Below are 12002 nucleotides of genomic sequence, written 5' to 3'. Positions count from 1 at the left end.
CATGCAACTTGACCTGCAGGTAACCGATTGTCACAACCACTTTTTTCCATTGACCACAATGCAAAAGTTCTGCAGAAGTGAATTTCTGTGATTTATGTTTTCTTCTAAAATCCATAACACTGGTTATATATATCTGATAATGTTCATTTTCATGTCAAAATTAATACAAACATCTGCTATATTTTTATAAATTGGTGTCAGACTTCTATTGAGTCGCGTCAATTACTTATCGTCCATGTTTGTACTCTGAAATGCTTAACACATGTTCCTCTAGTAAAGCCTGACTGCTCTTTGACACTCTACCAGGACTGAGCTAAGGATTTATTATTGTGAATTCAAGGACCATCTTTGTGATGGTATTGCATGGTGAAGCCTAACCAGCATCACCACATAATACTCCACCTTCCTACACTGTCCATGTCTCCTCAAGCCTTATGGTATCCATCTTAGGTAGTGTCTTTCCTTCTCAGTGGCTCCCCCTGCCTTTTGGTGTTTATGTTACCCATTGCGTTTCCTCTTTCACATCTCTGCATGACTCCTGGTGTCTATGTTACCCAGTCACATCTCTGTCCATGCCTGCCACATCTTCTGGTGTCTCTGTCCTAGTGCATACACCACGCTGCCTCACTGAAGTTTGTCTGGCTCTGCAAGTAGGTGGGTACAGCTGGCATGGGGCCTGAAGAAAGAGAGTAAATAAACTCAATGAACATAACTTACCTGCAGTGATGCTGGAGAACTCTGCCATCCCAACAGTCAGCTTCTGGGGTGCATCCGTTTTAACCCTGGCTTTAGCATGCTTTCCTCACCTCCTCCTTGTTCTGGTTAGAGGTTTGGTCATGAAATGTCCGGGTGGATTATAGATTAGTCGAGTTAGTGATGGGAGAAGGGTTTAGGCCCGAGGTGTATCAAGGGTGAACACAGATTGCTCATACATATGCTCTTAGATATTTTGACTTTTTGATGGATCCACTGGGATTCTGAGACTTGTGGTATCATGTGGTACCTGAAATATTTCCCCAGGCAATCCCTTAGAACGGGACCGAAGCCACAAATCGAATAACAGAGTAAATAAGCCAACGAATAAGAAACACAGACAAAGGGTCTGTGGAAGAGTATATTCTATATTTATAAACATAATACGAGTGAAAGACATACATCAGCGATTACTAAATCAAGTAAGCATACATGGGAGTATAAAGCCAAGCATTATTTCACAGCCCCAGCACAAGCAGCCCTGCCTGGCAGAGCACACATGGGATCTATGACTGCCAAGGGCTGCTACTGCAACCAAGCACAGACAGTGCCCGTCCCTCTCCAGGCAAGAGCCCAGCACCAAGACATTGCAAACCAAGGGCCTGATTTACTATTTAGCAGTGATCTGTCTGTCAGGATGGTGGAGGACATTATGTCCACCACCCGGACAGACCGAGGGGCGCAATATTTAGAGATCACCGCTGGCCTGCAGAGAAATACCTAAATATAATATTCTCCATATGAAGAAGGAAGGTTGAGCTGGAAATGCACAATTGTAGGCTTTGTGAAAGGTTCCCGAAAAATCAAAATCGAGGAAGGACTGCATGAAGTGGAATTTTGAGGCTGAGCCATTAGCATGATATTCCCTCACCATGTGGGTATTTTAGTTAAAGAAGTGGCCACCCTGACAATGTGAATTGGGGATCAAACATTTAACGTAAGCACTTGCGCGGATTTTGGAGCATTCATGGCTTGAAAAAAAAGTGGTGCATGTTTTTCTTGTCCCAATATAGACAGAGCATAATATCATAGGTCTGCCTGATGCCCAAGAGACACCATTATTTTTCACAGTAGAGGTACAGATTTATTAAGGAGTTGCGCTGTCTTTGCGTCATGCAGGGCAGTGCAATTCCTTAATTCATATTAACAAAGCCACGCAAATGGGCGATTTGCACCCCCTTGTGTGGCTTTATAAAGAAATGTAAACAAAAAGAGCTGCTTGTGCTCCGTTTCGTTACATTTCAAGCTGGTAGGTGTTCCATGGGTGGAGCATGGACTTTCCCGTGCAACCACCCATGAAGCTGACGCAATCCTAGATTTAAAAACGTTTGTAAACCAGGGATTGCGTCAAATCCGTATGCCTCCCATAGGGTGGCGAAACTTGAAGAAAACTATTTTATGCTCCTCGTTAGTTCCTCTTTTGATGTTTGATTCTGCTGCACATATAGAAAGAGGAAATTGCTTCTTATGGATGTTTTTGTGCAGGAACGTGTCCTTTCCAGCACAAAAACAATCTTCCCATTATACAGGCACACTCGCATTATGGTGCAAGGGTGTCTGCGTTGGTGCTAGGTTGCCTGAAGTGCACCAGTGCAGGAAGAGAGCAGGAATGCGCCATATCTTGGTAAATATGGAGCATTTCTGTTCTCTCCCTATCGCATCGCAGCGAGTTCCCTTGGTGTGCCACATTGAGAGAAATAATAGTAAATGTGCCCCTGCATATTTCCGCCCCCACCATGTAAAAAAGATTAGCTATATGTTTTTTCGTTTCTATATGTTCTTGGAAAAGGATGAACAATGGAAACCTGTTTTGGTTACTCAGAAACAGATTTTTGGCAGAATGAAGGCCACAGAAAAAGCTGGAAAGTTTTCCTGCGGATTTTTAACCACTGTCACAACACAAAGTATTATAAACGTCTTTTTTTGTATTTAAAATATAACTTCATTTTACTAGTACATTAATTAAAAACATCACGTAAGTATTATTACTACACAATGAAACAATTATCCCCGCAAACGATCGAACCTTATACAATTATTCGACTCATTCAATTGTGTATTTGAAACTAGCACAATCTTTAAGCTCGTCAATATCAGTTTGATAAATATTACATTGTTCTCATATGGTATGCACTTGGAGGCCTGTTTACGAAGTTGTCATGCAGTGCAGCACAGCAAGTCACCCTGCTGCACTGCACTGCGTGACAGGGCACTGTCAGGGATATTCTGTGTTTAAGGCAATACAGCGCATTCCTACCTTTTCTCCTGAGCTGGGCCCCTTTTGGCAGCCTAGTGCCAACGTAGGCACCCTTGAGCCATGAGGCAAGGGTGCCACTGTTGCATACAGGGTTGTTTTTGTGCAGAAAGGAACACCTTCTTGCAAAGAAACAGTCATGAGAAGCATTTCCCTCTTTCTATGTGTGCTGCAGAATGCAGCACACATAGAAAGAGGAAGTAACAAGGAGAAATAAAGATATTTCTCCTTGTTACGCCTCACCTGAGAAAGCATATCTTTTTGGTGTATTCCCGGATCTACCAGTTCTGGTAAATCTGGGAATGCGTCAAAAACCATGGGAGTTGCTTGGAATACCCATGCAATGCCCATGGAACGCCTTCTCAGGGCACAGTAAGGCAACGCAGTGATTTGCGCTGCGGTACCTTTCTCTAAATTTATGGAATCACTCAGGGCCACACAAAGTGGCCTTGCGAGGCTTCATAAATCTGACTTAAGGTTTGCATCGCATATGGTGCAAGAGTGACGCAAACCACCTTTATGTTCAATTGAATCACAGTCGCAGTTCGTCTACAGGGTGCGCCTGGCTCTTGCATGATCCACTGCAAGCCTATTGGCTCTTAGCTCGTGTATTGGGTTGTTCGGATATGTTATACTCAGAGACTGGTCAACCTGTGCATCCACAGTCGAGTTTTTCAGTTCTGGTGCCTTAATTGGCATCCGTTTAATCATCTTCTGGCTGGCAGCATTTTGCTTTCAGCCTTTAGGTCATTACATCTAGAATACAGGCCTCTGGCATGCGTTTCAGTGTCAGTATTGTGCGCAGAATATAGATTTCACCTATGGACTGCCAATATTTTTCTGCAGTGAGAAAACTCCAAGTCATACACAAGAAAAATGGCGCTTCTGTACCAAATTCTAAATGTTAACTATCCTAAATGTTGACACCGCAAACACATTACATCCTTTCAAAGCTCTATACCCAAACAAGTTAACTTGTCTAAATTTAAGCATTAAAGATTTTTTTCTTTTTAGGTCTCGCCTACGCAGTGCGCATGTGCTGCATAAGAGGACCTTTCGCCGTTGTTCTGCTCTTTTTCGAAGCACACACTCGTGCTCTTGGTGGCATCCACCTTGCGGGAGCGTGCAGGGGCACGCCACAAGCATGAGTATATGCTTAGAAAAAGAGCAGACTGCTCTCCCGGCTCAACATCCTTGCGCTTTCACTTTTGTTCGCGGTAAGCGCGCGAGCGCACCGCTCACGTGCTCACCTCCTGCTCCCTACCTCATCTCCCTCTCTCTCGCTCAGCCCTCTCCGTCTCCTTTTTGAAGGCCGCTTGTCTTTCATTTTATTTATTTCTTTTATTGTGGAAAGCATTGCGTGGTGATCTCTTGAGGGGACTTTCTCTTTTTATAATAAAAAGCGTCAAATCCAACACCCTGAAGCCTATGGGGGAGCTGCTGTGACTGTTGATCAGTGCTGGGAATCTTCAACCTGTGGGCTGGGCAGGCATGTGCAGATGGGATCCTTGATGAAGGCACGGATTTCTAAAGTGCCACCCTTTGGTTGGCGTGAACGCTTGGTTGTGCTTCTCTGCTCTTGTTTATCCCCAGTGCAGTTTTTTTTCGCCAGGCTTCTTGTCGTGGTGCTCTGTGGGCACAGTCTTTCTTCAAAGAGTGACTGCAGCTGATGTTGTCTGGTGATTGTCAGGGAGATCCCAACACATAAAATAATGCCCTGTTAAGCAATGGGCACAATTTGTAGACAAATTATTACAGTGTGGTCTGACTATCACCCTTCAGGAAGTGAACCCTTTCTCTCCTTCACGCCTTACAACGACCAGTCAGCGGCCTCTCGCAGGGGTGAATGGCACTTGTAGTAAAATATTATAGCTCTCAGTTCTGCCATCCAGCGCCTCACTTATTGTTTGAAACCATTACCTCTCCTTGCACCACCTTTATTATATTGCTTTCAATACATCACATACTTACACATCACAAAAGATATCTCCAGTCATTTTATATATTTCTTTGACCAGCGCGCACTCTCTTGCCCTCGGCTGCTTCTACAACAGTCTCCGTTTCTTCCACCCCTTCTCCAGCGCATCCCTCCACCCCACCTCCACAAGAGTGCGTGTCGCTTTCACTTTCGCAGCAGCGCGGTTAATTTTTGAAGATAGCCGGCTCACCCTTGTAAACGAAGAAATAGCAAACTCGCGATGCCTTTTAATAAAAATCTAATTTTCGGAAACGTGGACCCGATCTTTAGCCAAAAGACAAGTTTACTCTTCGGAGACTGTGACGGCAAACGTGGCCTGGAGTTTACGGGCTCTGTGCTTTCAGGAACTTAAGAGCAGTACGTTTTGCTGTCAGCCATTATTAAGCACACTTACTAGAATCGGAATTTGTCATGCAGACGCCCCTGGGAATGTTTGACTTGTCTATGCTTTACCTTTTTATGTATTTATTTTGCTGTGAAGAAAACAAAACACCCTATAGTTAATTGTTTGCATACTTCTTACATTGGATGACAGCTGTGATCTCATCATATGGTTTTCCTTGTCTTGGTCAAAGTTACACAGAGCAAACTCGTATCTGATGGTGATGTTTGTCCTTCTGTTTTTTTTCCACCTCTGTACCTAGCCAGAAGTTACAGTACGACTCTTTCAAGTTCGATCTGCCGTACTATCCATAGCAGACCATTTTCAAATGCTGTTGGGACAAGTTATTGTATTCTTTGCCAGAGTGGTTATTACCCAGGCAAGGCGCCCTTTCATAAAATTTGCTAACATCATAAGTCCTGTTAAATCGATGTATTCCTCTCGCAGTATGTGAATTAGACGCCCCTCATCCTTTGAGCCCTCCAGACCAATAATCCGCCGGGTTCCATACCGTGTGCCTTTTCCTCCTCCAGTTACTTTTAGGTTTCTGAAACTTGTCATGAGGTGACCACATGTATTTCAAATAATAACCGTGGTGTGATGGCACTATGACCCCTCTACACCTTTTAACATTATCTGAATGGTTATGATTTACATCACAGATAGCTTTTTGCCAACAAGGACTCCCCCGCACCGCCCCCATGCTTTTTAACCCCTGCCACTTTCTATTATGTACATTCCTGTGATGCCATGTGTGATGTCGGGTGCCGCGATGCCGCTTGCATACTACCTAATAAGGTTAGTCCCCCCACTTCTTCTTTTAGGACTTTTGACTTGCCTGTTACCATAACAGGCTGTTTTGCAAGCCACACCAGCCACAGAATGTTGACCCTATGTGTGTCCCTGAGCCTTCATGCGCGAGAACATGGCATCCCTTTAGAGTGGATTTATGCTTAGTGGTGTGCAGCTATTTACTGCAGCGGCTTCTATCAGAGCAGTAGAGCTAGTGTTCTGGGCCTTTGAACACACCTGTGTTGCTCACGAAAATAAACCAAAAACAGGAAGCTACCGATAAAATGGTGTTTGTGTCCACTGGACTCTTCCTGGCATTCTAAAGGAGCAAGTTAATTTTTTTGCAAGAAAATCAATAAATTAATTTTAACAATGTATTAAAGCTTATCAAACATCTTCAATGATTTGGGCGAAGTCAAAGTATTAACATGCGGATGTTTTCCAGCCGGGACATAACCAAACGGGCTATGTTGCAGGTCAGTGTGTCCTACAAGTTGCACATGCAATGACCACATAACCTCACTGAGCTCTGCTAGTAAGCTCTGTGTGTATAGGTTTACACGCAGTGCTGAGCAAAAGACACAATATTGCAACCAAGCTGCAAAACTGTGATAGTAAGCTGCATGGTAAAAAAATATATATAACTACGGTTGTGCACATACACTGGGTCGAGTCTCTGTGTCGGCTCAACATTCTGTGATTCTAAGCATGTCACTTAATTTTCCTGTGCCTACAGAAAACAAGCATTGGCATAGCCAATAGGTCTCGTCTTTGGGACCTTATAAGTGTTTAGCCATGCTACCGTTGATGTTGTTGCACCAAGGATATTGTGCTGCATAACTAAATACTTATAAGGCCCCAAAGGCGAGACCTATTGGCTCTGCCAATGCTTGTTTTCTTTTATGTTTCTTCATTCCTATATCAATCCGGTCCAGCCATGTATCCACATGGGCATACAGACACACGCATCCATGAATCCAACTGCACTTATGAATCCATTCACCGATCCCCCTTAGACATTCCCTCATGTACACCTGTAGTCCTGTCGCTTCTCCCTGACAATTCCAGGAAACTATTAGTTCAGGGATTGGTGCTTTCCAGGCTTGACTATAGCAATGCCCTTTTCTTGGCGGCACCTGAATCCTCACTGAATGTTCTCCAAAGAGCTCAAAATGCAGCGGCACGGATGCTCACTGGTACTGCCAAATGCTCTTCAGCCCGGCCCGCCTTGAAGACCTTGCACTGGCTCCCTATCAGAGAGCGCATTAAATTTAAATCTCTCTGCATAGTGTTCAAAGCCTTACAAGGATCGGGTCCTCCCATTCTAAGAGATTTGGTTCTCCCCTATAAACCTACGCGAGCCCTTCGCTCTGAAGTTGGGAATCTAGTAATGATACCCAGAGCTAAAAAGGCGAAATCAGGTGGACGCCGGTTTTCCATTAATGCAGGCCAACTATGGAATGCTCTGCCGATGGCTCTGCGTAAAGAACCCAACTTGGCAAAATTCCGCAAAGCTTTGAAGACTTACCTCTTTCCTCTGTAGGTCTCCCCTTGTGTCTTGGGGTAGTGGTTCAGTACATTGTTAGCGCTGGGACGCTCTAGGGCAGCCATGCGCTTTAGAAATCTTTTTCATTTCATTTCATTTCATATTGATGCTGTGTTACTGTTACTGTTTGTGTGCTTACTAGGCGTGTGTGGAATTTGCATCATTTGCTCTTGCACAATTATTTGAAATTTCGGGACAGTTACACGAAATTAAGTGTAATTAAATGAATGCAAATCTGCCATTTAGCGTTATATTTTAGCATGAAATGCACATTCGTATACATTTTCGAGTTCAGATGCATTTCGTGCTAAACAAATAGTGCAAAAAAGCACAATTTCTGCGAACAACAAGCTACCTGTTTTATGGTTGTTGATGTTCCTGTGCTTCCAATATATCCTCTGGCCCAACCTTCTGACTCACCTCAAACTTCTTTCTACTACTCTTTCCAATGCACTACCCTATCTCTCACCCTATACATCTATCAATATATCCTCTACATCCACTCTCTCATTTATCCCAAACCTCATACCACTACTATGATCCCCAAAATAACCCTTTCTAGACTCTCTCCTACTCTACCCCACCTTGGATCATCTGACACCTCTTTTTTACTATACCGATCCCCCAAAACAAACCTTTTTAAACTGTCCCCTCTGACTCTTCCCCTCAAAAACTCCTTTTTACTCATCCAAAAGCCTCCTCCTACTGCTATGACCTAAAATCAAAATAAAGAAATCGCACTCTTCTGTCCCTCCACTATCCTTTTCAATCAAAATAACAGATTAACATGTTCACTTCTCAATTTCCATATTCCACTATACTAATTCACCACTAATCGTTTATGGGTTCCAGAGTAGCGTACTACTCGCCAATGAAGTGTTTCAACACCCCATCAGGGTTACCAGCGCTATATAAATGCAAACCTTTTTCCCTTTTCTACCCCTCCCTAACCCTTCTCAACCCAAATAACTGACTAACATATCCACCACTCAAATTACTTTCATGTTTCGCCATACTAATTCAACAGTAATCCTTATGGGTTCCACAGTAGCGTGCTACTCACCAATAAAGCGCTTGAAAACCCCATCAAGGGGTAGCAAGCGCTATATAAATACAAACCTCTTTCCCGCTTGTATCCCGCAACCTACCCTTCTCTATCCAAATAACTGAATAACATATCCACCACTCAAATTACTTCATACTTCACTATACTAATTTTCAACACTAATCCTTTATGGATACCAGAGTAGCGTCCTACTCCCCAGAAAAGCGCTTCAACACCCATCAGGGGTAACAGGTGCTACATGAATGCAAATCTTTCTTCCCTCTTATCCCTCCGCTACCCTTCTCACTCCAAATAACTGGCTAAAATCCACCACTCAAATTACTTTCATATTTCACCATACTAATTCAGCACTAATCCTTTATGGGTTTCCGGAGTAGCGTGCTTCAACACCCCATCAGGGGTAACAAGCGCTATATAAATACAAACCTTTTTCTTTTTTTTCCTATTCTATCCTTCCGAATCCAAATAACTGACTAACCTATCCACCACTTAAAATGTACTTGCATGTTTCACTATACTAATTCAACACTAATCCTCTATGGGTCCTGGAGTAGCGTACGACTCGCCAAAAAAGCGCTTTGACGCCTCGTATGGGGTAGTAAGCGCTATATAAATGCAATCAATACAATACAATAATTTTTCTGCGAAGTGCAGCGTAATTACGCGATATGGCGTAATTTCAGTTAAAAAGCGCACTGCAAACAACTCGAAATTACATGAATTAAGCCAGCGTAATTTAAATGAGGTACGGGCCTAGTGTCTCTGCATGCAAGTTTTCTTACTGCATTTCTGTATGTTGCTTGTGTAAACCGTGCCTATCTGTGTGTATCCGGGTGTCTGTGTGCACCTATGTCGCACACTATGCATTGCTGTGTTTTTGTGTGTTGTTCACTACCTACAAGGATGTTGATTTATCTGCATGTGTGTATACATCGCTCTATGTCATGTACTTCTATATTCATGAACTATACAAAGGCCAAATCTATTATCTTAGCCAAAGTTTGTTCTTTCTTTGATTATCCTCTACTTTCTCCTGTAACTCATTTGTAGTTTCTTTGTACCGTCTTTCCTTTTTACTTTCCATCCTCTTACCCACCATTCTGCTCACTTCCTTCTTTTTCCTTTTTGTTTTAACCACTTTCTTGTTCTTCATTTAACTTTTAATCTTTCTTCTGAACTCCTGTCCTCCTTTCCTTCATCTCTCCGACTATTCTCCACTTCGCCCCTCTCCTACACCGTTCTCTTATGCAAAGCATGTTCCCTCTTGCTTTCCCTTTTCCTCCCTCCCTTTCTTCTTACTGTCCTTTTCCTGCTCCTTCCACCTTCCCCTGTCTGTTGTCATCGTCCCTCCATTTCTCTCCTCCCTATCTTTCTTGCTTAATGACCTCATATTCGACATTCCTTCTCGTTTATCTCTCCCCCTTCCTTCTCCATCCGCTGTCATTCCTTTCTGCACCATCTTTCCTTTCCCTTTTTTCTTAAAACCTTTCCTTCTATCACAGTTAATTCCTCCTTTCTTCCTCCCTTGATCTGTCCTTATGTATCTCGTATCCATCTTACCACGTCCTCTTCTTTCTTTTCTTCCAGAATCTTTTCCCCTGCTCCATTTCCTTCCTCTCGTCCTCCACTGTATGTGTATATGTCTTTCATTCTACATCCATTCCTCCTACCACCTGTCTCTTTCCTTTTGTGACACGCCCTGATGTCTTCCTCCCGCCCTTCTAACCGCACTTTTCCTGTCTCTTTCTTTTTTCCATTTCTTCCTCACTTCACGCAATATCTTTCCTCTCTGCTCATTTTCTTCTCTGTTCATTTTTTCCACAGCCAACCTTTTTGCTGCCTTCGTGGTACTTCGGCGTCCCTGCTCTTTATCCAAGACTACGACTATCTACCTGGTTGCCCTGGCGATGTCGGACACAGTCTGCTTGGCGTGGGCCACCGGCTTTAATCTGAGCAAGCGCCTGTGGAGCGGCTCGGGGAGCCCCTGGCTGTACAAGCCGTGGTGCGGCCTGGCGCTCGTGCTGGAGTACGGGGCCATGCTCTGCTCGGCCTGGATCATCGTGGCCTTCACGCTCGAGCGATACGTGGTGCTCTTCTGTGAGCGGGCCCGCAGGGTGCTGGCCCGCCCCAGGGTCGCCATGACTACGGTTGGTGCGGTGGTGCTGATGTCATACCTCGTAGCCGGTGGGGCCTACCTGCTCAATGAGCACATGCGGCGCGCGGCGCTGCTTTCAGAAGACCTGGAGGCCGCCCTAGGCAGGGACCGCTGCTATGTGCCTAACTCCACCTACTTCTCCACATCCGCCTGGGTGCACACCACCGTTTGTGGGGGAGTGCCCTTTTTCCTCATCCTCCTCTTCAGCTCCCTCATCGCCCACCAGCTTAGGGGGACAATGAGGGTAAAGGTGGAGAGGGACAGTGCAGCCTTCAGGCTTACCCAGGCCCGAGCCCGGCGCTCCGTGGGCCTCCTGCTCACCATATCCCTCACAGCGGTCTGCCTGGGCCTACCACGCTTTGTGGCCGAGTGCATCCCCTACAGCGCAGGAGGCCTGGACAGTCTAGGCTACAGCGCCCACCCCAGCGTGGCAGCCGAGGTGACGGTCATGCTACAGTGGCTCAACTCAGGCCTGGACTTCTGCCTCTACTGCTTGGCCTGCTCGGGCTTCCGCCATCAGTGTGCCGCCATGCTGCACCACAGAGGCTGCCCAGCGCTGCCAGCAAAAGTGACTACATTGAAACCAGAGGCCCATGAGCCAGAAGCAACAGGTGTACCCCCCTAATGACACGTTGTCGTGTAGAGATCTTAGGTCGATGACTCAACTAGGGCCAAGGCGCTCAGATTGTGACTTTATTGTGTTTTTCAATCTATGGGACTCTCCGTTTTGGTGATCTCACATTGGCAGGAAAAACCCGGCTGGTACAGGAGAGGACAGATTATTCATCCATTTTGAAAAGTAATTTTCAAAGGACTTCCTCCTCAGCTGGCAAAAACATATCACCCAGAAAAGATTTTCTGTTCTGTTCTGAAAATTAAAATATAATAAAATCAACACCTTTGCAAAATGGCTTGACTTTGCAAATCAGCATGCGATCTGGAAGAAATGGATAAAGAGATAAAGCAAGGAGCCCAGAAGGGTGCGGGTGCCATCTTTAGCCCCATGCCAGATTCAAGCCTTGCCTGATGGGGGTGGAGGGGTGGGGCTTGTGTCTAGATGCCAACACCATGAGCTC

General features: G+C 44.8%; 1 protein-coding gene across 1 annotated transcript in view; it reads left to right on the top strand.

Annotated features, from left to right (window-relative positions):
• Nucleotides 1–11771, top strand: part of LOC146861379 (putative G protein-coupled receptor 139) — a 40733-nt gene extending 28962 nt beyond the window's left edge. The window contains exon 2 of the mRNA XM_085646429.1: nucleotides 10596–11771. Coding sequence (XP_085502555.1) covers nucleotides 10596–11551 — 956 coding nt within the window. The 3' untranslated portion in view covers nucleotides 11552–11771. The remainder of the gene's footprint in view (nucleotides 1–10595) is intronic.
• The last annotated feature ends 231 nt before the right edge of the window (nucleotides 11772–12002 follow it).

The sequence above is a fragment of the Triturus cristatus genome, chromosome 3_1, assembly GCF_964204655.1.
Source record: "Triturus cristatus chromosome 3_1, aTriCri1.1, whole genome shotgun sequence".
NCBI lineage: Eukaryota > Metazoa > Chordata > Amphibia > Caudata > Salamandridae > Triturus > Triturus cristatus.
The sequence above is the reverse complement of the archived record's forward strand: the minus strand, read 5'-3'. Positions and strand labels throughout refer to the sequence as shown.